This window comes from Zophobas morio, unplaced genomic scaffold (assembly GCF_036711695.1).
Source record: "Zophobas morio isolate AGI-343-1 ecotype UQ-CSIRO unplaced genomic scaffold, CSIRO_AGI_Zmor_V1 ptg000008l, whole genome shotgun sequence".
Classification (NCBI taxonomy): domain Eukaryota; kingdom Metazoa; phylum Arthropoda; class Insecta; order Coleoptera; family Tenebrionidae; genus Zophobas; species Zophobas morio.
In genome coordinates this window covers 5476852-5504554 of record NW_026972113.1, presented here as the reverse complement: position 1 = coordinate 5504554, position 27703 = coordinate 5476852, and the positions used below count along the sequence as shown (strand labels likewise).

Sequence of the window (27703 nt, the reverse complement as noted above, 5' to 3'; positions counted from 1 at the left end):
GAAAATTGAAAAAATTTAAAGTTGAGAGAACAAAAAATTATGAAACCGAAATATTGAAAAATTAAAGAAAATTGAATAATAAACAAAATATGTATTGAAAAATTGAGGAAACGAAAAACGGCAAAATCAAAAAATTAAAAACTGAGAAACTGAAAAATCGAAAAACGAAAAGTTGAAAAATTGCAGAAGATCGAAAAACTAAAGAAACGAAAAAAAAATTGAAAGTAATGTCTTCAATTTTCCGATTTCAAATTTTTCGTTTCGCTATTTTTCGGTATTTGAATGTTCTCTGATTTAATAATTTTCCTTTTTTCCTTCACCTACTCAATTTATTTTTGCTCTTTGGTTTCGGTATATTTTTCAATTTTTCGGTTTTTCAATATTCTGATTTTATAATTTTTCTTTCTTCGCTGTCAAAGTTTTCAATTTTTAGATTTTTCGACTTTTGGATATTTCAATTTCTTCTTCAATTTCAAATTTTTCAGTTTTTTTATTTAGTTTTTGGAATTTTTCGGCTTATATTTCGATGTTTAACTTTTCAATTTTTCATTTTTTAATATTTTCGATTCCCAATTCTTCGATTAAGTTTTATGTTTTTTTCATTTTTATAATTTTTCAGTGTTTCAGTGTTACGATTTTATAATTATGTATTTTTCTTACTCAATTTTAATTTTTCATTGTCTTCAATTTTCAATGCTCCTTTTTTCAATGTAAAATTTTTCAATTTTTTGATTTTTCAATTTCTAATTTGCAAATTTTCTAGTTTTCATTATGAATATGCAATTTTGATAATTTTAAAAATTTTCACTTTTTCAATTTTTTCGATTTTTCAAATTTTTATATCTTCAATTTTTCGATTTGCACTTTTTTGCTTCGCTTTTGACTTGCTTTGTTTTTTCGGTTTTTCAATGTCCTCTGATTTAATAATTTTTCTTTTTATCATTGTAAAATTTTTCAATTTTTAGATTCTCTATTTTTCGAATTTTCACCTTTATAATTTTAATTTTTCGTCTTTCCGATTTTAGACTTTTAGCTTCATGATTTTTCAATTTTTTGTTTACCTATGTATTTAATTTTTGATTGGCAAATTTTCTAGTTTTCATTTTGAGTATGAAATATTTATGGATGAAGTTTATAATTTTTCACTATTTCAATTATTACGATTTTGAATTTTTCAATTCTATTCTTCAATGTTTTAATGCTTCGATATTTTCAATTTTTCGAATTTTTAAATCTTAAATTTTTCAATTTTTTGATTTTTCTTGTTTCGACTTAAATTTCAATGTTTAACTTTTCATTTTTTCATTTCTTATTTTCGATTCCCAATTTTTCGATTAAGTTTTGTGTTTTCTTCATTTTTATAATTTTTCAATATTTCAATGTTACGATTTTATAATTATGTATTTTTATTACTCAATTTTAATTTTTCATTGTCTTCAATTTTTCGAATTCAAATATTTCGTTTTTTCTGGTTTTTCAATTTTTTGATTTTTCAATTTTTCGTTTTTTCAATTTTAGATTTTTTTGTTCCATGATTTTTCAATTTTTTGTTTCTTCAATTTCTAATTTGCAAATTTTCTAGTTTTCATTATGAATATGTAATTTTGATAATTTTTAAAAAATTTCACTTCTTCAATTTTTTCGATTTTTAATTTTTCGATTTTTCAATTTTTTATATCTTCAATTTTTCGATTTGCACTTTTTTGCTTCGCTTTTGACTTTCTTTATTTTTTCGGTTTTTGAATGTCCTCTGATTTAATAATTTTTTCTTTTTATCATTGTAAAATTTTTCAATTTTTAGAGTCTCTATTTTTCGACTTTTCAACTTTTATAATTTTAATTTTTCGTCTTTCCAATTTTAGACTTTTAGCTTCATGATTTTTCAATTTTTTGTTTCTGTATTTAAATTTTGATTGGCAAATTTTCTAGTTTTCATTTTGAATATGAAATATTTATTGATGATGTTTATAATTTTTCACTATTTCAATTATTACGATTTTAGAATTTTTCAATTCTATTCTTCAATGTTTTAATGCTTCGATTTTTTATCAATTTTTCGAATTTTTAAATCTTAAATTTTTCAATTTTTTGATTTTTCTTGTTTCTTTAATACATATTTAGTTTTTGCAATTTTTCGACTTAAATTTCAATGTTTAACTTTTCAATTTTTCATTTCTTATTTTCGATTCCCAATTTTTCGATTAAGTTTTGTTTTCTTCATTTTTATAATTTTTCAATGTTTCAATGTTACGATTTTATAATTATGTATTTTTCTTACTCAATTTTAATTTTTCATTGTCTTCAATTTTTCGAATTCAAATATTTCGTTTTTTCTGGTTTTTCAATTGTTTGATTTTTCAATTTTTCGTTTTTTCAATTTTAGATTTTTTTGTTCCATGATTTTTCAATTTTTTGTTTCTTCAATTTCTAATTTGCAAATTTTCTAGTTTTCATTATGAATATGTAATTTTGATAATTTTTAAAAATGTTCACTTCTTCAATTTTTTCGATTATTAATTTTTCGATTTTTCAATTTTTTATATCTTCAATTTTTCGATTTGCACTTTTTTGCTTCGCTTTTGACTTGCTTTATTTTTTTCGGTTTTTCAATGATTTAATAATTTTTCTTTTTATCATTGTAAAATTTTTCAATTTTTAGATTCTCTACTTTTCGACTTTTCAAATTTTTATAATTTTAATTTTTCGTCTTTCCAATTTTAGACTTTTAGCTTCATGATTTTTAAATTTTTTGTTTCTGTATTTAATTTTTGATTGGCAAATTTTCTAGTTTTCATTTTGAATAATATGAAATATTTATTGATAATGTTTATAATTTTTCACTATTTCAATTATTACGATTCTAGAATTTTTCAATTCTATTCTTCAATGTTTTAATGCTTCGATTTTTTATCAATGTTTCGAATTTTTAAATTTTAAATTTTTCAATTTTTTGATTTTTCGATTTTTGATTTCTCGGTGTTAGATTTTTCAGTTGTAATTTTTTCGATTTTTAAAGTTTCTAATTTTTTGATTTTTCAATGTTTCGGTTTTCTAATTTTTAAATAATTTGTTTTTAAATTTTTTAGATATTTCGACTTCTCGATTTCTTGGATTTCCGATTTTCCAATTTTTCGAAGTTTCGGTTTTCCACTTTTTCAATTTCCCAATTTTTCGACAATTCATTTTTAGGATTTTACAGTTCGTCGATTTTTACTTTGCTGGGCGTAAGTTAAGGAAGTATTGTAATCGAGTCCATCTGTCTGTCGTCTGTCTGTCTGTTATTAGTCAGATAATTTCCGAAACTACCGGACCGATTGTTGTGAAATTTTGTATGTATATTATCACTATGGATTTAACAAATTATCTATTGACGAAATTTGTGCAGTAAAATGTAAAGCGGAAAATGGACAGTCCTGAAAATTTGCTTCTTTATACAACAGCGGATGATTTTCATTGGGGATTTCAATGCGGACGGACTAGGTTTTACACTAACGCACGTCAAGAATTATATTTAAACGTGTAAGTTAATAAAATCCAGGTGGCTGCGTGGACACCCCGATTTGTTTTTTATTCAAATGGCAACAAATGCGCCGCTGTGCACCACCAACCACTTGGTATTACGGTCGCTGCGCGAGAAACCCATGAATTATTGATCAGATTCCTATTACATGAACGACAGCATACAGCAAACACGGAAAAATCTATTAAAAAACAAGGCCAGCATTTGTTGCGTCTCGTGTTCTATTTGGACACGAACTGTGTTTAATTTTCATCTCCGCTTTTTCCCCTCGCTGTTTACTCTCCCCATCCCGTGTCCGACGAAGCAAAACTCAAAAAAGAAATATGAAAGTCCGCACAGTCTACATCGCGCGGAATCATTCCGGACGCGTGATTCGAAAGAACCCTAATGGATTAAGTCTTACAAAAGTGAACGTGACAGATGAACGAGCTCCGGTCGAAACCGGAAGCGGAACAATATACAAAAAAAAAGAGATGCGAACCATCCACTCTACATCGACGCATTTCCTAGCGCCGTTTCGGTCAACTTCGAAATCCCTTTCTGAATGAAATTTTCCGGATGATTCCGGATTTGTCGGCGTGATGGAAAAAGTTCGCTCCGCATCCCGGAAGGTGCGACATTAGGAAAATGATTTCTGCGAGTCCGCATTGTTGGGAAAAGTCGGGAGAGCTGTTTTGATTTATTGAAGGATTGAGGGATTACGGGGATTAATGCGGATTCTGACGAGTTCCGGGGAGAGGTTTCATGAGTTATAGATGATTGGTGAAAGCTTTCAAGATTGGAGGCGGCGGTTTGGGCTTTCTTGGAGAACGGGAGAAGTTGTTGCCGGAAAAATGGTGGCAGACCGTGATGAATCGTTGCATTTTTAAAGTTATTATTTTCGTTACGTGGGACTAGAGAAGTGGTTCCTGAGCTTTTTCAAGAGAGACTTTCTTTTTTATAAGGGTCGACGTAAGAAAAAAGTGGTCTCCCGTTTCCGTCTGTCTGTCTGACTATCTGTCTGTCGTCTGTATCAATTAAGACAGATAATTTCCGAAACTACTGGATCGATTATTGTTAAACTTTGTATGTGTATTAACCAAAATTTGGCTCATCATCAATTGGATGACGTCAACTTTTAAATTAACAATAATGTATATTTTTTTAATTTATTTACCTTCGACCAATTTTTTCATATCACAATTTTTCGTTTTTTAATTTCCTTTTCGATATTCAAATTTTCGGTCTTTGATTTTTCAATTCCTTGATTTTACAATAGGTACATATTTTGTTTATTATTCAATTTTCTTTAATTTTTCAATCTTTCCATTTTTCAATATTTCGGTTTCATAATTTTTTGTTCTCTCAACTTTAAATTTTTTCAATTTTCCATTTTTCGACTTTCAAATTTTCCAATTTTTTGTTTCTATCTACTTCCAGATTTTCCTTTTCGTTTCTTCAGTTTTTGATTTTTATTTTTCATTTTCCCGATTTTTTAATTTTAATTTTCCCGGTTCTACATCACAATTTTTCGTTTTTTCATTTCCTTTGATTTTTCAATGTGTCTTTTGATATTTTAATTTTGCGCTTACTCAATTTTTCAAATTTTCGAAATCTGATTTTTCAATTCCTCGATTTTCCAATTTTTAAGTTTTTCGATTTTGCAATATTTGGATTTCGAATTATCCGATTTTCTGATTTCTTTATTTCCGATGTTACGATTTTACAACATATATTTCGTCGTTTCGATTTTGTTGAATTTTTTGATTTTTCAATTTTTCGTTTGCTTAGTTTTTTTTATTTTCCATTTTCCCGATTTTGTAAATTTTTATTTTCTTGATTTTATACCTATCACATTTTTTTCGTTTTTTCATCTCCTTTATTTTTTCAATGCTTTTTTCGATTTTGCAATTTTTCAGTTTTTCGATTTTTAAGTTTCTCAATTTTTAATCTTCTAATTTTTGAATTTTCCGCTTCTTCAAGTTTTCAAGTTCGTGATATCCAACTTTTAGTTTTTTCAAAGTTTTCATTTAGTACTTTTTCGTTTTTTTTTATTTTTGAATTTTTCCAATCTTGTGATTACAAAAGTTGAAAATCGTACAAATGGAAAATCGAAAAATTGCAAATCGAAGAACTGAAAAAACGAAAAATCGAAAAATTGAAAAATCGAATAGATGAAAAACTTGAAATCCAATAACTGCAAAATGGAAAAATTCAATAATCATAAAAATGAAAATGTGAAAAAATTTTAAAATTATGGAAGTACCTAATATTTATTACATACTTAAAATGAAAACTAGAAAAATTGCAGATCAAGAAGAAGAAACGAAAAATTAAAAACTCGAGAAACTGAAAAATCTAAAACTGAAAACACAAAAAATTGAAAACTAGTGAAGTGCAAATTGAAAAATTGCAAAATTTAAAACTTAAAACATCCAAAAGTTAGAAAATCGAAAAAATTAAAAATTTAAAAACAAAAACTCGAACCTCGAAAAATTGAAGAAACGAAAAATTGAAATTGAAGCAAAAATAAAAAAAATCGAAAGATTGTAAAAATTGCAAACCGAAAATTTGGAGAAATTAAAAACTGAAAAAATCGAAAAATTGCCAAGTCGAAAAAGTTTTAAAATCAAATAATTAAAATTTCTAAAATCGTAAAATTAAAAAAGTGAACATTTTTAAAAATGATCCAAATTACATATTCATAATGAACACTAGAAAATTTGCAAATCAAAAATTGAAGAAACAAAAAATTGCAAAATCATGAAACTAAAAAATCTAAAATTGAAAAATTTTACATTGAAAAAAAAAATGATTAATTAAGGAAACATTGAAACACCAGATAAAAAACAAAAAAAAAGCAAAACGAAAAATTTGAAATTGAAAAATTGGAGACATGAAAATGAAAACAAAAAATTAAAAATCAAAAAATTGAAAATTCGTGAAACTGAAAATTGAAAAATTACAAACTCTGAAAATTGACACATTCAAAAGTTGGAAAACTGAAAAACTGAAAAATTCAAAGACGGAAACTCGAAAACTTGCAATCGTAAAGTTGAAACGAAAAATTGAAAAAATCGAAATTGAAAAAATAAAAAGATTATTAAATTGGAATATTGAAAAAGCGAAAAACTGTAATAAAGAAGAAAATAACAAACTGCCATTATGACATATTTAAAATGAAAAAAAATTGAAGAATGAAGTGTTAAAAAATCGATCAAAAGTTGAAAAATTTGACAAAGAAAAAAAGAAAAATTTTAAAACCTGAACATTGAAAAATCGAAAAATTGAAAAAATAAAAAACTATACCGTAACCAAAGAGTGCAAATAAATTGAATACATAGAAAATTGAAAAATCGAAAAATTTTAAAAAATTAAAATTGAGGAAACAAAATAATGATAAAATCGGAACATTTAAACATCGAAAAATTGTAAAATGAAGGAAATATAACATCTTTCGAATCGAAAAATCGAAAAAATTGAACAAACGAAAATTTTTTAAAATGATCGAAATTGCATATTCACAATGAAAACTAGAAAATTTGCAAATTAGAAATTGAAGAAACAAAAAATTGAAAAATAATGGAACAAAAAAATCTAAAATTGAAAAAACGAATAATTGAAAAATCAAAAAATTGAAAAATTTTACATTGAAAAAAGGAAAATTATTAATTAAAGGAACACTGAAAAATCAGAAAAATCGAAAAATTTTAATTCGAAAAATTGAAGACAATGAAAAATTAAAACTGAGTAAGAAAAATACATAATTATAAAATCGTAACACTGAAACATTGAAAAATTATAAAAATGAAGAAAACATAAAACTTAATCGAAGAATTGGGAATCGAAAATATTAAAAAATGAAAAATTGAATAGTTAAACATAGAAATATAAGTCGAAAGATTCCAAAAACTAAATATGTATTGAAGAAACAAAAATTGCAATATATAACAACTGAAAAAATCAAAAGTTGGAAAATTCAAAACTGAAAAATTTGAAATTGAGGAAGAAATTGAAATATCCAAAAGTCGAAAAATCTAAAAATTGAAAAATTTGACAGCGAAAAAAGAAAAATTATAAAATCAGAATATTGAAAAACCGAAAAATTGAAAAATATACCGAAACCAAAGAGCAGAAATAAATTGAGTAGGTAAATAAAAAAAGGAAAATTATTAAATCAGACAACATCCAAAAACCGAAAAAAAGCGAAACGAAAAATTTGAAATCGAAAATTGAACATGAAAAATTGAAAAGAAAAAATAAAAAAATCGAAAATTGAAAATTCATGAAACTGCAAATTGAAAAATTACAAACTCTGAAAATTGAAACATTCAAAAGTTGGAAACTTGAGAAACTGACAAATTCAAAGACGGAAACTCGAAAACTTGCAATCGTAAAGTTAAAACGAAAAACTGAAACAATCGAAATTGAAAAAATAAAAAGATTATTAAATTGGAATATTGAAAAAGCGAAAAACTGAAATAAAGAAGAAAATAACAAACTGAAACAAATATTTAAAGAAACGAAAAAGTGAAGAATCGAAAAATTAAAAATTAAAAGTAGAATCAATTGAAAGAATAGTTGAAAATGGAAAAAATTCTAAAATCGTAAAATCGAAAATTGAAAAATTTGAAATATCATTGTCATTATGACATTTAAAATGAAAAAAAATTGAAGAATGAAGTGTTAAAAAATCGATCAAAAGTTGAAAAATTTGACAAAGAAAAAAAGAAAAATTTTAAAACCTGAACATTGAAAAATCGAAAAATTGAAAAATATACCGAAACCAAAGAGCAGAAATAAATTGAGTAGGTAAAGAAAAAAAGGAAAATTATTAAATCAGACAACATCCAAAAACCGAAAAAAAGCGAAACGAAAAATTTGAAATCGAAAATTGAACATGAAAAATTGAAAAGAAAAAATAAAAAAATCGAAAATTGAAAATTCATGAAACTGCAAATTGAAAAATTACAAACTCTGAAAATTGAAACATTCAAAAGTTGGAAACTTGAGAAACTGACAAATTCAAAGACGGAAACTCGAAAACTTGCAATCGTAAAGTTAAAACGAAAAACTGAAACAATCGAAATTGAAAAAATAAAAAGATTATTAAATTGGAATATTGAAAAAGCGAATAACTGAAATAAAGAAGAAAATAACAAACTGAAACAAATATTTAAAGAAATGAAAAAGTGAAGAATCGAAAAATTAAAAATTAAAAGTAGAATCAATTGAAAGAATAGTTGAAAATGGAAAAAATTCTAAAATCGTAAAATCGAAAATTGAAAAATTTGAAATATCATTGTCATTATGACATTTAAAATGAAAAAAAATTGAAGAATGAAGTGTTAAAAAATCGATCAAAAGTTGAAAAATTTGACAAAGAAAAAAAGAAAAATTTTAAAACCTGAACATTGAAAAATCGAAAAATTGAAAAAATAAAAAACTATACCGTAACCAAAGAGTGCAAATAAATTGAATACATAGAAAATTGAAAAATCGAAAAATTTAAAAAAATTAAAATTGAGGAAACAAAATAATGATAAAATCGGAACATTTAAACATCGAAAAATTGTAAAATGAAGGAAATATAACATCTTTCGAATCGAAAAATCGAAAAAATTGAACAAACAAAAATTTTTTAAAATGATCGAAATTGCATATTCATAATGAAAACTAGAAAATTTGCAAATTAGAAATTGAAGAAACAAAAAATTGAAAAATAATGGAACAAAAAAAATATAAAATTGAAAAAACGAAAAATTGAAAAATCTAAAAATTGGAAAATTTTACATTGAAAAAAGGAAAATTATTAATTAAGGGAACACTGAAAAATCAGAAAAAACGAAAAATTTGAAGTCGAAAAATTGAAGACAATGAAAAATTAAAATTGAGTAAGAGAAATACATAATTATAAAATCGTACCACTGAAACATTGAAAAATTATAAAAATGAAGAAAACACAAAACTTAATCGAAAATATTCAAAAATGAAAAATTGAAAAGTTAAACATTGAAATTTAAGTCGAAAAATTGCAACAACTAAATATGTAATGAAGAAACAAGAAAAATCAAAAACTGAAAAATCGCAAATCGAAAAATTGAAGAAACAAAAAATTGAAAAAATAAAGAAAAACTTGCGAATCGAAAAATTGCAATATGTAACAATTGAAAAAATCAAAAATTGGAAAATTCAAAACTGAAAAATTTGATTTTGTAGAAAAAATTGAAATATCCAAAAGTTGAAAAATCTAAAAATTGAAAAATTTGACAGCGAAAACAGAAAAATTATAAAATCAGAATATTGAAAACCGAAAAATTGAAAAATATACCGAAACCAAAGAGTAGAAAAAAGAGTAGGTGAAGAAAAAAAGAGAAATTATTAAATCAGAGAACATCCATGTCAAAAATTAAAAGTAGAATCAATTGAAAAAATAGTTGAAAACAGAAAAAATTCTAAAATCGTAAAATCGAAAACTGAAAAATTTGAAATATCATTGCCATTATGACATATTTAAAATGAAAAAAAATTGCAGAATGAAGTATTAAAAAATCGATGAAAAGTTGAAAAATTTGACAAAGTAAAAAGAAAAATGATAAAATCTGAACATTGAAAACCCGAAAAATTGAAAAAATAAAAAACTATGCCGTAACCAAAGAGCGCAAATAACTTGAAGACATAGAAAATTGAAAACTCGAAAAATTAAAAAAATTAAAATTGAGGGAACAAAATAATGATAAAATCTGAACATTTAAACATCGAAAAAATTGAAAATCGAAAAAATTGAAGAAGCGAAAATTTTTAAAAATTATCAAAATTACATATTCATAATGAAAACTAGAAAATTTGCAAATTAGAAATTGAAGAAACAAAAAATTGAAAAATAATGGAACAAAAAAATCTAAAATTAAAAAAAAGAAAAATTGAAAAATCAAAAAATTGAAAAATTTTACATTGAAAAAAGGAAAATTATTAATTAAGGGAACACTGAAAAATCAGAAAAATCGAAAAATTTGAATTCGGAAAATTGAAGACAATGAAAAATTAAAATTGAGTAAGAAAAATACATAATTATAAAATCGTAACACTGAAACATTGAAAAATTATAAAAATGAAGCAAACACAAAACTTAATCGAAAAATTGGGAATCGAAAATATTAAAAAATGAAAATTGAAAAGTTAAATATGTATTGAAGAAACAAGAAAAATCAAAAACTGAAAAATCAAAACTTCGAAAAATTGGAAAATCAGAAAAACCAAGAAATCGAGCCCAAACAAGATCTCAGCCGCCCAGTTAATTACGTCACTAAGCACCGCCCACCAACGCATGCGCACCAAGAAGCGCCAAATTCAAACTCCCCACTCTACAACGACCCCAAACTGGCGCAACCCCACAATCAACAAACATTACTTTTAATCAAACCAACCCCTTAACCCCGTTTCTACCACTCCCGTGCCCATCAAAATCTTATTTCGCACAACATCCGCATTGCACACTTACATTAATCTCGCAGTTCCGGCGCCACCCCCTTTAAGCCTCAAAACAAATGCGGTCTTTTCCTCATCTTTGTCCTTTTGCGCGATTCGGAACAACCCTCCGGGACTTACAAAAACGCCTATGCAATTTCTGTCGCTGGATAAGAACGCTTTAATGCAAATTGTCTCTCCCCCGAACACCCGTAAACTAGAAATTCCCGTCGTAATCGCTCTCGGGCGACTCGAGCTCTGATTATCAACCCTGATACTAATTTATTTCGCAAGAAAAAATTACTCACTTGCAGTAGTAGAGGCGGCCTTCATTGTTCGCGTGCACGGTCCAGCCTGGCGCTGGGGCGTAATCCAGGATGTGGGTGGTGGTCCCATCGGAGTCCGGGTGGGCCGGGGTCCTGGATTCGTCCGGGGGCTTGGCCCCGGAGTCGCCGGAAGATTGCAGGAGCATGGTTAGACCGAGGACACATCTGAAAAAAAGTGACGTTTTGAATTCCATGGGATTAAAATCTAGCTCGGATTATTATTAAATTATTCTCAGATGCGGTCGTGCTCTTATTAGATCAATTACTTCAAAATTGGTGTTGAAGTTTTATGACATGCTGATATAATCGCTTTAGTTTTATCCAAGTTCACCAATTACCGACCGACTTTATTGAGGCAGACATCGATTAAAGCTTGTCAACGATTCCCCATATAAACGTGATGTAAATTTCTGTGAAGGCAAGCCGCAAAATTAATTTTACTTGGAAGCAATAGATTCGTGAAACGTGGTTTCTGTGGCTTCAATAGTTGTGGTTCATGAGTATGCAAACTAGAATTGAGACTAGTTTGAACGAAAATTGAAACTTAATTCGTTCTGTTAGAATATGCATTATTATCCTTTTGAAAATTCAATTTCATACTAAGAACCTATTAAGTTACATTATTTTTACCGTAAATGGAAAGTTTAAATCTCACCGTACAGACCGACGGGCGATCCAAGCTGGTCACCCATCCAGATTCCGAGTTCAAGCAAAAAAAGCACGATCAACGACAGCCATGGAATTTTGAATGTCTTTGATGTCTTTGATACAATTTTTGTATTGTCAGATTACCGTCAAAGTTTGAGTTGAAAATGCAATGATCAAACTTTCAAAAATCCATAGCTGTCTTAGATCGTCTTTTTATTGTCTTTCAGTACGTATTATTGTAATCGTAATTGAATGATTTATCAAATATATACGTCCACAAACAAATTATCGGATAAGTCAAAGAAACTTTCGACATAAAAAAAACTGAAATCCTGGTCTGGCCCGAGACTGCTTCGGATCCTGGGGAGGCGGCGACGCTAAAACGGTGATCGATTAAATAAGTAAGAAAATAAAGAAGGAAGTTCATAGAAAGTTGAAGGTGGGAACAAGAGAAGCAATAGAAGTAAAGAAAAATAAAAAATAAAGCAAATTTTGGTTCGAAAAGAAATAATGACTCAAAAGAGACCAGAAAATATGAAATTTTGGCAAGGAAATTTATAATTTTTGGTTTTACAAATCCAGTTTTTCCAATTTTTCGTTTCTTCAATTTTTCGATTTGCAATCTTGCATTTTCAATTTTACGAATTTTCGAGTTTTAAAATTTTTCAATTTTTCGATTTTCCAACCTTTGATGTTTCAATTTGTAGATTTTGCAATTTTTTGATTTGCAGTTTCACGAGTTTTCTTTCAATTTAGAGTTTTTCAACTTTTCCAGTCTTCAAATTTTTCTATTTTCTTTATTTTTCAACCATTCGATTTTAAAACGTTTCGATTTTATAATTTTTTGTTACTTCAATTTAAATTTTTCCAATGTTTTCTTTCTTCAATTTTTCTATTTGCTATTTGTCGATGTTAAATTTTTCTTGGTTCTTCATTTTTAGGTTTTGTAATTTTTCGATTTAAAATTTCTCTAATTTTTTTTTTCATTTTTCAATTTTTGGATTTTTTAATTTTTCAGTTCTTCATTTCTTCATATTTTCGCTTCGCAGTTTTTCGTTTCGGTTTTTGTTTTCTTCATTTTTACAATTTTTGGATTTTTCAATCTTCAGATTTCATAATTTTTGTTTTTTTCCATTACATTTTTTCGTTTCTTCTATTTTTCAATTCGCAATTTTTCATTTTTTTGTTTCTTCAATTTTACAATATTTTTCGATTTTGAAAACTTTGGATCTTTAAATGCTTAGGTTTTGCAATTTTCCAATTACAATTTCACGGGTTTTCTTTCAACTTAAAGTTTTTCAATTTATTCATGTCTTCAAATTTTCGTGTTGCAATTTTTCGTTTCGGTTTTTTATTTTCTTTATTGTTTCAATTTCTGAGATTTTCAACGTTTCGATTTTATAATTTTTTGTTTCCTTTCTTCAATTTTTCGATTTGCTATTTGTCAATTTTTTATTTTCCTTGGTTTTTCATTTTTTAGGCAATTTTTCGATTTAAAATTTCCCGAGTTTTCAATTTTTAATTTTTCAATTTTTCGATTTTTTAATGTTTCATTTCTTCATATTTTCGCTCGCAGTTTTTCGTTTCAATATTTGTTTTCGTAATTTTTTTAATTTTTTGGATTGTTAACGTTCTGATTTTATCATTTTTTGTTTATTCAATTTGAATTTTTCCAATTTTTCCAATTTTTCGTTTCTTCAATTTTTCAATTTGCAATTATTCGTTTCGGTTTTTTATTTTATTTATTTTTCAACTATTCGATTTTAAAACGTTTCGATTTTATAATTTTGTGTTTCTTCAATTTTAGTTTAGCCAATTTCTCCTTTCTTCAATTTTTCAATTTTTTAATTTTTCATTTCTTCATTTCTTCATATTTTCGCCCGCAGTTTTTCGTTTCGATATTTGCTTTCTTCATTTTTACAATTTTTGGATTTTGTAATTTTTTGTTTTTTTCAATTACAATTTTTCCAATTTTTCGTTTCTTAATTTTTTCAATTTGCAATTTTTTATTTTTTTTTTTGGTTCTTCAATTTTACGATATGCAACTCTCCAAGTTTCATTTTTCAGTTCTTCAGTTTTTCGATTCTTAAAACTTTGGACCTTCAAATTTTTAGGTTTTTCAAATTTCTGTCTTCAAATTTTCGATTTGCCATTTTTCGTTTCGGTTTTTGTTTTCTTTATCTTTAAAATTCTTTGGATTTTGAACGTTCTGATTTTATAATTTTTTGTTTCTTCAATTTCAATTTTTCCAATTTTTATTTTCTTCAATTTTTCGATTTTATCATTTTTTGTTTTTCAATTTTAATTATGCCAATTTTTCCTTTCTTCAATTTTTCGTTTTTCTTTATTCTTTATTTTTTAGATGTTGCAATTTTCGATTTAACATTTCTGGAGTGTTCAAGTTGAATTTTTCATTTTTTCGGTTTTTCAGTTTTTCATGTCTTGAAATTTGCAATTTTTTCGTTTTGGTTTTTTATTTATTTTTCAACTATTCGATTTTATAATTCTTTCTTTCTTCAATGTCAATTTTTCCAATTTTTCCTTTCTTCAATTTTTCCATTTGCTATTTGTCAATGTTTTATTTTTCTTGGTTCTTCATTTTTTAGGTTTTGTAATTTTTCCATTTAAAATTTCTCTACTTTTTTTCTTTTAATTTTTCAATTTTTGGATTTTTTAATTTTTCATTTCTTCATTTCTTTATATTTTCGCTTCGCAATTTTTCGTTTCGCTTTTTTTATTTATTTTTTGGAATTTTTTGGATTTTTAACGATCTGATTTTATCATTTTTTGTTTCTTCAATTTCAATTTTTCCAATTTTCATTTTCTTCAGTTTTTCGATTTTATAATTTTGGCGATTTTTCTTTGCTTCAATTCTTCGTTTTTATTTTTCTTGGTTCTTCATTCGCAATTTTTCGTTTCGGTTTTTATTTTCTTCATTTTTCCAATTTTTCGTTTCTTCAATTTTTTGATTTGCAATCGTGCATTTTCAATTTTACGATATACTGCTTTTCGAGTTTTAAAATTTTTCAATTTTTCGATTTGCCAACCTTTGATGTTTCAGTTTGTAGATTTTGCAATTTTTTAATTTGCAACTTCACGAGTTTTCAGTTTAAAACTTTTCAATTTTTCGGATATTCAAGGTTCAGATTTTATGATTTTTCTTTTTTTCAGCGTGAAAATTTTCAATGTATGGGCTTGTCCATTTTTTGGTTTGCAATTTTTGATCTGCATTTTTTCTAGTTTTCATTTGAAATACATACGTAACAATAGTTACAATTTTTGCATTTTTTTAAATTTTTTCAGTTTTACTGTTTTAGAATTTTTCAATTACTGGAATTTCGGTATTACAATTTTTCGATTCTTCAGTTTTTGATGTCTTCAAGTTTTCGATTTGCAATTTTTCGTTTCTTTCTTTTTACAATATTTCCATTTTTCAATGTTCTGATTTTATAAATTTTTGTTTCCTCAATTTTTCATTTTGGTTTTTTATTTTCTTTATTTTTCAACTACTCGATCGTAAAATGTTTCGATTTTATAATTTTGTTTCCTCACTTTTAATTTTGTCAATTTTTCCTTTCTTCAGTTTCTCGATATACTATTTGTCAATTTTTCATTTTCCTTGTTTCTTCATTTTTTAGATTTTGCATGTTTTCGTTTTAAAATTTTCCAAGTTTTCAATTTCTAATTTTTCAATCTTTCGATTTTTAAATTTTTTATTTCTTCAGTTTCTCGATTTTTCCAATCTTTATTTTCTTCAATTTTTCGGTTTTATAATTTTTTGTTTTTGCAATTTTAATTTTGGCAATTTTTCCTTTCTTCAATTTTTCGTCTTTTCTCTTTGTTCTTTATTTTTAGGATTTTGCAATTTTTCGATTTAAAATTTCTCGAGTTTTCAATTTAAAATTTTTCATTTTTTGGTTTTTCAGTTTTTCATGTCTTTAAATTTGCGATTTTTTGTTTCGGTTTTTTATTTTTTCTATATTTTCTATTTTTCGGTTTTTCAACGTTCAGATTTTACAATTTTTCCTTTTTTTCAATGTGAAAATTTTTAATTTATGGGTTTTTCCAGTTTTTGATTTGCATTTTTTGTACTTTTCATTTGAAATACATATGTAATTATAGTTACAATTTTTGAATTTTTCAACTTTTTCAATTTTTCCGTTTCAGAATTTTTCCACTGTACAGTTATTGGAATTTAAAACTTTTTTTTCACTCGGTATTTCAATTTTTCGATTTAAAATTTTTTGATTTTTTAGTGCTTCATTTCTTCATATTTTCGCTTCCCAGTTTTTCGTTTCGGTTTTTATTTTCTTCATTTTTACAATTTTTTGTTACTTTTTTTCAATTTGCAATTTTTCATTTTTTTCGTTACTTCAATTTTGCGATATTTTTCGATTAAAAGTTGGAATCTTTTAATTTTTAGTTTTGCAATTTCACGAGTTTTCTTTCAATTTCAAGTTTTTCAATTTTTCATGTCTTGAAATTTTTCTATTTTCTTTATTTTTCTTCAATTGTTTAGTTTGCAATTTTACGTTTTGGTTTTTTATTTATTTTTCAACTATTCGATTTTATAATTTTTTCTGTCTTCAATGTCAATTTTTCCAATTTTTCCTTTCTTCAATTTTTCCATTTGCCATTTGTCAATGTTTCATTTCATTTCATTTCACGTCTTGGTTCTTCATGGTTCTTTAATGTAATTTATTGTATTATTAGGATTTTTGTTTTGTTTTTTCTTTTCGTTGAATTTCCTATGTGGGCTATGCCCGTTGGATAAATTAAATTAATTTCCATTTAAAATTTCTTTTAATTTTTCAATTTTTGGATTTTTTAATTTTTCATTTCTTCATTTCTTTATATTTTCGCTTCGCAATTTTTCGTTTCGGTTTTTATTTTCTTTATTTTTTTTGAATTTTTTGGATTTTTATTTAACGTTGTGATTTTATCATTTTTTCTTTCTTCAATTTCAATTTTTTCAATTTTTATTTTCTTCAGTTTTTCGATTTTATAATTTTTGTTTCTTCAATTTTAATTTTGGCGATTTTTCTTTGCTTCAATTCTTCGTTTTTATTTTTCTTGGTTCTTCATTCGCAGTTTTTCGTTTCGGTTTTTATTTTCTTCATTTTTCCAATTTTTCATTTTCCTTGTTTCTTCATTTTTTAGATTTTGCATGTTTTCGTTTTAAAATTACTCTTTTTCAATTTTTCGATTTTTAAACTTTTTATTTCTTCATTTCTTCATATTTTCGCTTCCCCGTTTTTCGTTTCGGTTTTTATTTTCTTCATTTTTACAATGTTTCGATTTTTCAATGTTCAGATGTTATAATTTCTGTTTTTTCAATTACAATTTTTCGTTTCTTCGATTTTTCAATGTGCAATTTTTAATTTTTTTTTGTTTCTTCAATTTTACGATATTTTTCGATTTGTAATTTCTTTCAATTTAATTTTTCATGTCTTCAAATTTTCGATTCGCTTCAGTTTTTTGTTTTTTTTTTTGTTTTTTTTTATTTTTTGGCTTTTCATCTTTCTGATTTCATAATTTCTCTTTTTTCAATTTTTGGATTTTTCAATTTTTCGATTATTGGATTTTAAAACTTTTTCATTTATTCGATTTTTCAATTTTTCAATTTACAATTTTTCGTTTCGGTTTTTTATTTTCTTTATTTTTCAACTATTCGGTTTTATAATTTGTTTCTTCAATTTAAATTTTGTCAATTTTTCGGTTTGCTATTTGTTATTTTTTTATTTTTCTTGATTCTTCATTTCTTGATTTCTTCGTTTTTTGGGTTCTTCGCTTCAATGTTAAGTTTTTCAGTTCATTTTTTAATGTTGAATTTCTCAATATTTAATTTTTCAATTCCTCAATATTTAGGGTTTCAATTTTTCGAACTTCCAATGTATAGTTTTCGGACTTTGCAGTTTTGACAATTTTGTAATTTTCCGATTTTCCTCTTTTTCAATTTTGTAGTTTTTCGATTTTTCATTTTTTCCGATTTTTTAGTTTTTCGATTTTTCATTTTTAGGTTTTTCAACTTTTCGAAACAAAAAAATGTAAAAAACGAAAAATTGTAAGATTGAAGAACCAGAAATGAAAAAACGAAAAGGTATAAAATGAAAACTTTGAAAAATCTAAAAATTGTTTACCAAAAGCTTGAAGAATTGAAGAAACGAAAATTGAAAAATCGAAAAATGCACAAACGAAAAATCGAAATATTCAAAATTTAAAGAAATCGGAAAATCGGATAATTGAGAAATCCAAAAAAGGTAGAATTGAAAAATTTAAACATTGGAAAATCGAGGACCTCAAAAATCAAAAATTGAAAATTTCAAAATTTGAATAAATGAAAAATTTAAAAATCGATACAAATATTGAAAAAACAACGAAAAATTTTGATAACAAGACATTGCTCGAAGGTTAATAAATCTAGATTTTTCGAAAAATTATAAAATTTTGTCAATTTTTTTTTATGATAAGACAAGTAAATAAAGATATATAAATATGTAATGTTAAATGTTAAAATAGATATAAAGGAGCATGCCACGCGTTTGTTTCAATGGAGTAAGTCCTTGATTTTAATCAATACAATAAATTGGCTCATTTATTAATATTTTTGGTCACCCTGTATAAGTAATTTTAAAAGCAAGTGCATTAATAAATGACAAGTTTAAGATTTTGCATATTTCAGAGATGATTTATTAGGAAAAATTGTAATCTTCCAGTGGACTCGATTACAATACTTCCTTAGCTTACATTTAGGAAGTAAAAAAATCGGTCGCCGTCGTTGCCATTTTCTTATTTATGGAAAAGTGTAAGTGAAACGATTTTTTATGAACTGTTGGGCTTAAAAAATTAGTAGCATTTCTGGCAGCACCGAATTACGCCGTTCTACAACCCCCCAATTTCCAGCTGTTTATAACCATCAAGTCATAACTTTAACAAGGATTTCCTCGCTTAATGAAGACAGAGCGTTGCAATTTCAACCGAAGAATTCCCTCGTCGATTATCTTTCATCAAGAATTTTGTTTCAGCTGTTGAGAAATTGGTAATTAAAAACATCCACCATCAGTTCGCGCAAACACTGCTACAAAGCGGCTCCAACTTCAATATTCTGCTTCATTATGCCACGTCGATGAACTTTTAATAACGAAATCTGCGATAATTAACCAGGAGTTTAATTCCGAAGTCGTCGAAGAAAAAAAGGCAAACTCACGTGCGGCGTGGACTAATAATAACCCTCAGAAAACTGAATAAGTAACACCTACAGAGTGACAAATTTAGCTGATCTGTTTACATTTCATCTCCACAGTCTCATCTCTATTGACATAAACTGTGAACCGAATTATTTTAAAACCGGCGAAAATAAACAATGAGCTACTTCGAAAGCTCTCAGAATTAAAGAAACAAAACCGAGGCTGGAGTGTGCTTTAATTAAAGGTTGAACGTATGAAAAAAATATAGAGTGGTCTAAATGTGAACATGTCGCCAGACACGTGCTGCACGGGCTATATTTAGGTGACGCAAGTGCCACTGTCATAATGCGGCAGAGTTGTGTCATAATTATCCGGGGCCAGGATTTTCCTATGAAAGAGGATTTTGGTATTATTAGAGCTTTTATGCGATTGAAATTGTTTTCGTGTTTTGTATAATTTTTTTTGTATATCTACGTGTCAAAAAATTCTCACAGTGTGTCTTGTTGTTACTAGCAACGAGCGAATTTTGCTCGTTACGTGTCTATAGTATTCACTGGGCACTTTTTTCACGTCTCGTGGCTGAAGTCTAAAAGTGTAAAATGAGCTTTATTAAAAAAGAAAATTCACGTGATAACATACAATGATGAAACGCAGTTGTCGGTTGTAAATCAGTTCCGTCCAGAGCCGGATTTAGGATCGCACAGCTGCAATTAAGACATTTTCATTTTTTTTTTTATTTCATTTTAAAAACTCGATTTAAAAGTGTGAGTGTGTCTCTGTATTTTTGTTAGTTTAGGGTCAGGATTATTTTTAAATATACGGTTATAAAATCCAAGGGCCCTAGTCCGGACGATTAAAAGGTATTTTTATTCTTTTTCATTTTATTTTAAAAATCCGACCTTCCGGAAAATTATTTTTAGCAACAACACATAAGCTGCATATATATAGCGTATATAATACTTAGTAACAAATTTTGACTTTATTCTACTGGACTTGAAAGAATTCCGTAGGATACATATAGATAAACAATGCTTAATAAAACAAAAAATTATAAAAATGAAGAAAATAAAAACCGAAACGAAAAATTGCAACATGAAGGAATGAAAAATTTTAAATCGAAAAATTACAAAACCTAAAAAATGAAGAACCAGAAAAAATGAAACATTGACAAATAGCAAATGGAAAAATTGAAGAAAGGAAAAATTGAAAAAATTTAAATTGAAGAAACAAAAATTATAAAATCGAAATGTTTTAAAATCGAATTGTTGAAAAATAAATGAAATAAAAAACCGAAACGAAAAATTGCAAATTGAAAAATTGAAGAAAGGAAAAATTGGAAAAATTCAAATTGAATAAACGAAAAATTACAAAATCAGAACGTTGAAAAATCGGAAAATTGTAAAAATGAAGAAAATAAAAACCGAAACGAAAAATAAAAAAAAATCGAAAAATTGCAAAACCTAAAAAATGAAGAACCACGAAAAATGAAAAATTGACAAATAACAAATCGAAGAATTGAACACACGAAAAATTGGAAAAATTAAAATTGAAGAAACAAAAAATTATAAAGTCGAAACGTTTTAAAATCGAATAGTTGAAAAATAAAGAAAATAAAAAACCGAAACGAAAAATTGCAAATTGAAAAATTGAAGAAACGAAAAATTGGAAAAATTGCAATTGAAGAAAAAAATTATAAAATCAGGACGTCGAAAATCCAAAAAAATGAAAAAGTAAAGAAAATAAAAAGCCTAAACGAAAAATTGCACATCGAAAATTTGAAGACATGAAAAATTGAAAGATCCAAAGTTTTAAAAATCGAAAAATATCGCGAAATTGAAGAAACAAAAAAAATGAAAAATTTCAAATTGAAAAACAGAAAAAACGAAAAATTGTAATTGGGAAAATTGTAAAAATGAAGAAAATAAAAATCGAAACTGAAAACTGGGAAGTGAAAATATGAAGAAATGAAACATTAAAAATTGAAAATTCTAGAAATTTTAATTCGAAAAATTCCAACATCTAAGTTGACAAATAGCAAATTGAAAAACTGAAGAAAGGAAAAATTGACAAAATTAAAATTGAAGAAACAAAATATTATAAAATCGAAACATTTTAAAATCGAAAAAAGAAAAGAAAAAACCGAAATGAAAAACTGTAAAAATTGAAATAGAAGAAAAATGGAAATATTGTAAAAATAAGAAGGTATAAATAAAACCGAAACGAAAAATTGCAAATTGAAAACTTGAAGACATGAAAAACTGAAGAATAGAAAAATCAAAAATCGAAAAATTGAAATACCAATAAATAATGAAAAAAAAGTTTTAAATTCCAGTAATTAAAAAATGGAAAAAATTCTGAAACAGTAAAATTGAAAAAGTTAAAAATTTCAGAAATTGTAACTATCATTACATGTGTGTTTCAAATGAAAACTACAAAAAATGGAAAAATCCATAAATTAAAAATTTTCATATTGAAAAAAGGAAAAATTGTAAAATCTGATCGTTGAAAAATCGAAAAATTGAAAATATAGAAAAAATAAAAGACCCAAACGAAAAAATTGCAAATTTCAAGACATGAAAAACTGAAAAACCGAAAAAATCAAAAATTCAAACTTGAAAACTCCAGAAATTTTAAATCCAAAAATTGCAAAAACTAAAAAATAGAGAACAAAGAAAAATTGAAGAAAGGAAAAATTGCCAAAATTAAAATTGAAAAAACAAAAAATTATAAAATTGAAAAATTGAAGAAAACAAAAATTGAAATTCAATTATAAAATCAGAACGTTGACAATCCAAAAAATTTACAAAACAAAGAAAATAAAAAACCGAAACGAAGATTTGAAGACATGAAAAATTGAAAATCTTTAAATTGAAAGAAAACTCCTGAAATTGCAAATCGAGAAATTGCAAAACCTACAAATTTAAAGATCCAAAGTTTTAAAAATCGAAAAATTTCATAAAATTGAAGAAACAAAAAAAATTAAAAATTGCAAATTGAAAAATAGAAGAAACGAAAAAAATTGAAATTGAAAAAACAAAAAATTATAAAATCTGAACATTGAAAAATCCAAAAATTGTAAAAATGAAGAAAACAAAAATCGAAACGAAAAACTGCGAGCGAAAATATGAAGAAATGAAACAATAAAAAATCGAAAAATTGAAAAATTAAAAACTGAAAACTCGGGAAATTTTAAATCGAAAAGAAATGAAAAACAAAAAAATCGAAAAATTGCAAAATCTAAACTTCATTTTTTAAAAAATTACCAAAATTAAAATTGAAAAAACAAAAAATTATAAAATTGAAAAATTGAAGAAAATAAAAATTGAAATTGAATTATAAAATCACAACGTTGACAATCCAAAAAATTTAAAAAATAAAGAAAAAAACCGAAACGAAAATTTGAAGACATGAAACATTGAAAATCTTTAAATTGAAAGAAAACTCCTGAAATTGCAAATTGAAAAATTGCAAAACTAAAAATTTAAAGATCCAAAGTATTAAAAATCGAAAAATATCGTAAAATTGAAGTAACAAAAAAAATGAAAAATTGCTAATTGAAAAAACAAAAAATTGTAAAAATGAAGAAAAAAAACCAAAACGAAAAAATGGGAAGCGAAAATATGAAGAAATGAAACACTAAAAAACCAAAAAAATTTAAATCGAAAAATTGAAATACCGAGTGAAAAAAATTTTAATTCCAGTACCTGAACAGTGGAAAAATTCTAAAACAGAAAAAATGAAAAAGTTCAAAATTTCAAAAATTGTAACTATCAGTACATGTGTATTTCAAATGAAAACTACAAAAAATGGCAAAATCCATAAATTAAAAATTTTCACGTTGAAAAAAAGAAAAATTGTAAAATCTGAATGTTGAAAGATCGAAAAATTGAAAATATAGAAAAAATAAAAGACCGAAGCGAAAAAATTGCAAATTTCAAGACATGAAAAACTGAAAAACCGAAAAAATCAAAAATTCAAACTTGAAAACTACCGAAATTTTAAATCGAAAAATTGCAAAATCTAACAAATAAAGAACAAAGAAAAATTGAAGAAAAGGAAAATTGCCAAAATTGAAATTGAAAAAACAAAAAATTATAAAATTGAAAAATTAAAGAAAATAAAATCGAAACGTTGAAAATCCCAGAAATTGAAAAAATAAAGAAAATGAAAAACCGAAACGAAAAATTACAACACGAAAATTTGAAGACATGAATAAATTGAAAAACTTTAAGTTGAAAGAAAATCGTGAAATTGTAAATGGAAAATTACAAAACTAAAAATTGAAAGATCCAAAGTTTTAAAAATCGAAAAATATCGTAAAATTGCAAATTGAAAATAGAAGAAACGAAAAATTATCATTGAAGAAACAAAAAATTGTAAAAATGAAGAAATTCAAAACAGAAACGAAAAACTGGGAAGCGAAAATATGAATAAATGAAACACTAAAAAATCAAAACATTTTTAATCGAAAAATTGAAATACCGAGTGAATAAAAAGTTTTAAATTCCAGTAACTGAACAGTGGAAAAATTCTGAAACAAAAAAACTGAAAAAGTTGAAAATTTCAAAAATTGTAACTATTATTAGATATGTATTTCAAATGAAAAGTACAAAAAATGCAAATCAAAAACTGGAAAAATCCATAACTTAAAAATTTTCACATCGAAAAAAAGAAAAACTGTAAAATCTGAACGTTGAAAAACCGAAAAATAGAAAATATAGAAAAAATAAAGAACTGAAACAAAAAATTGCAAATTTATTTTATAATTTTTATAAAATCAGTACGTTGACAATCCAAAAAATTGTAAAAATGAAGAAAACAAATATCGAAACGAAAAACTGCGAGGGAAAATATGAAAAAATGAAACATTAAAAAATCGAAAAATTGAAAAATTAAAAATTGTAAACTCGGGAAATTTTAAATCGACAAATTGCCTAACAAATGAAAAACCAAGCAAAATGAAAAATTGACAAATAGCAAATCGAAAAATTGAAGAAAGGAAAACATGGAAAAAATTGAAATTGAAGAAACAAAAAATTATAAAATCGAAACGTAGAAAATCCAAGAAATGAAAAAATAAAGAAAATGAAAAACCGAAACGAAAAATTGCAAATCGAAAATTTGAAAACATGAAAAATTGAAAAACTTTAAGTTGAAAGAAAACTCGTGAAATTGTAATCGGAAAATTGCAAAACCTAAAAATTTAAAGATCCAAAGTTTTCAAAATTGAAAAATTGTGATAAAAAAAACAAAAATTATGAAATCTGAAGATTGAAAAATCGAAAAATTGTAAAAATGAAGAAAATAAAACCGAAACGAAAAACTGGGAAGCGAAAATATGAAGAATTGGAAAATGAAGGAATTGAAAAATTGCAAAATCTAAAAATTAACAAAATTAAAATTGAAGAAAGAAAAAATTATAACATCGAAACATTTTAAAATCGAGTAGTTGAAAAATAAAGAAAATAAAAGCCGAGTGAAAAATTGGAAAATATTCAATTGAAAAAAGAAAAAATTGAGAAATTGTAAAAATGGAGAAAATAAAATAAAAAACCGAAATGAAAAATTGCAAATCGAAAAAGTGAAAAATTCAAAATTGAAATCTCGAGAAACTCAAATCGAAAAATTGCAAAATCTAAAATCTGAACAAACAAAAGAAAAGTTTAGAGGTTATCAATAATACTTCAAACCCGCAAAAAAAATTATAATTTTTCAAAGAAGCGGGATTTGTACTTCACGGGCGAGGGAAGTTCAGTCGAAATAACCTTCGACTATTTTTTGTATTTAGTAATGGATACGGATCGAGAATGCCCCACCTTTCACCCGGGGCAGCTAAAAATAATAACAATCCGCTGCGCCCTCCATCGATTGTTTATTTACTCATGCAAATTTGTTTATGAATATTTCATCAGGGCCGTGTAATTTGGAAATAATAAACACTTTTCTAACCGCGCTTGTTTAGCTTTTATCCCAAATCGCATAAACCGTTTCCGTTGGCTTTTCCTTAATCAATCTTGCTTATTCCGAATTCCTGCCCTGACATACCGCTCCTAATCCGGCAAGTTGCCTACAAAAGCGACGATTTATTAAGTCGCGGCACGTTTCAGTGCAAGAAAGTACGAATTCGATGCAGTTTTCTCTTATTCGCGCAATTTATGCCATTCTGATACGTCTTGATCGCTTTAAAATGGTCAGCGACGGTCGTTACAACTGTTTATGGCTTTCTCGACTTTTCGGGTTTAGAGATTGAATGAAAGTGCTCAATTTGAATTCTGTGTACATTGTGGTCGAAACGGAGCAATTTCTAAATCTATTACAGTTATTAACGTTGCGAGGAGATTAGAGTGAGGTAATTATTTTCGAGACATTGCGAAATCTGATGTAATTAAGCCAAAAACGGGAAGGAGGAAATTGGTTCTTATGTAAAGACGAAATTTGTTTGTAAATTGGTGCGGAGGTGTTTTGTCTGTTATTATGTGCCTGGGAAAATAAATAATAAATAGACGAAAACAGCAAATTGGATATCCTTATTTGCGACTTTCATCAAGGCCTGAATTTCGCCGGTTTTGAAGGAAATGAGGTGCGGACGAATTATTTCCAGGGTCGGGTTTAAAGGCACGCAAATTTCCAAAAGTCACTTCTCAGAAAGATCATTAACAAAAAGCAAAAATATAAGAGGTCTGGATCAACCCTTGCGCAACACCTAAATATTGCATTTATTAAGTTTTCGACGTCCTTCACGTATGGCTTTATCCATCTTTGTATTTAACCTCCAATACCTACGTTGTATAATTATTGTATAAATAAGTTGCTATTTACCGCATAGAAAGCGCTCGAGAGATCAAACATTCGGCACACTACTAATTTGTCTTTGTCAGCTTCATTGTATACGTAATTTAATAGGTAATAACAAGCAATTTCCACAGCCGTAAAGCCGTGTTGTGGATTCGGAATTTTGTATTTATTTAGGAATATTACAATTGCTATAACCTCATAATTAAGCGTTTAAACATTTAAGAGAGTTATCCGTCTACATGTCTGTTGCATCCCCTTTTTAAGTATTGGTATGACTATGGAATTCAATAGAACAAACCCCACTAGACATCGGTACATTAAAGAACAAAGAAGCAGATCCATTACTGTTAAAGCACTACAGACAAGAAGATTGTTTTTATTAGCGCTTTCCCTTCTTAATTAAAGTTTTTTTTAGAATTCAGTAGACATGTTCTTGCTAGAACTTTTGTCCGTATAACTGTTACTTGCTAATTATTGTAAATTCACAAAATTGCAAATTCTTTCTCGGGAGTTTTCTTTCGTGTGACAGCGAAAACTACATCACAAATTAAAAAAATCACACGCCTAGAGTAAAAATTCAAAGCGGATTCATAAACGACAAGTACAAGAGTACGTTGTTTTATAAAATTTAAATGGCGTTCACTGAAAAAAATTGAGAGGATGTCTTCAAACGGTCATATAAAATTTGGCAAATATCTGTCTGGTTAAAATCGACACATTTGGGTATTTTTGGCAGTTTTTTTTTTGAAAGTTTAATTTTTAACTTAACCTGACCTTTTTTGCTTGCGAAATTGTCGATCTTTCTTCGAAATTATCTGAAGGGACTTTTTTGTAGGTTTCTAATTCCAGAAGTAATTTTCATCTCCATTTCTTCGAAAATTTCAACCATTTTTCCAGAATCCCCAATATGAAATATGGCAATTGTTCGGATTTTACAAAAATTTTATCTTCAAATCGATTATTTTGGAAATCTTGCTACATTTTTCAGATCAGCAGAAAAATTGTTTGTGTATTTTTAAGCAATTTTTAAAGCTTAATTTTTAACCTATTTTTTTTTATTTCTCGATTTTTTATTTTTCGATTTCTCGATATTTCAGTTTTACGATTTTGGTTTTTCCAATTCTTCAATTTTTCGATTCTTCAAATTTTTCGATTTTTTAATATTTCAATTTTTGGAGTTTCGAAATTTTCAATTTTCTTTGATTTTTCGACTTTTCGATTGTCAAGTTTTCGATGTTTTAGTTTTAGGATTTTTCGATTTTGGTATGTTTCGATATTTCGATTTTTTAATTTCTCGATTTTTTGATGTTCTGATTGTTCGATTTTTCAATTTTTCGACATATTAAAATTACATATTTTTAAATTTTAGACATTTTTTCGGCTTTTTAATTTTTTGATTTTTAAAACTTTTGATTTTTACAATTTTAAATTTTTCAAATTTCAATTTTCAGATTTTCCAATTTTCGAGATTTTCGATGTATTGTGTCGATTTTTAATTTTTCGAATTTTTAAATGTTAGATTTTTTACTTCTTTGGTGTTTCGATATCTCTATCTTTCGATTTTTCCACTTATTGCTTTTAGATTTTTCGATTTCTCAATTTTTCGACATTTTAGTTTGAGGGTTTTTTCAATTTGTCGATTCTTCAAATTTTCGATTTTTCCAAATTTCCGATATTTCAATTTTAGGATTTCAGTTTTTCCATTCATCAAAATTTTCGATTTTTCAATATTTCAATTTTTGGCGTTTCGAAATTCTAGATTTTTCCTTTTTTTAATTTCA

General features: G+C 26.0%; 1 protein-coding gene across 2 annotated transcripts in view; it reads right to left on the bottom strand.

Moving 5' to 3' along the window:
* Positions 1 to 27703, bottom strand: part of LOC135125139 (uncharacterized protein) — a 275297-nt gene that overhangs the window by 212448 nt on the left and 35146 nt on the right. For both annotated transcript variants that reach the window (XM_064050495.1, XM_064050496.1), the window contains exon 2: positions 11275 to 11457. In XM_064050495.1, coding sequence (XP_063906565.1) covers positions 11275 to 11438 — 164 coding nt within the window. In that variant the 5' untranslated portion in view covers positions 11439 to 11457. The remainder of the gene's footprint in view (positions 1 to 11274; positions 11458 to 27703) is intronic.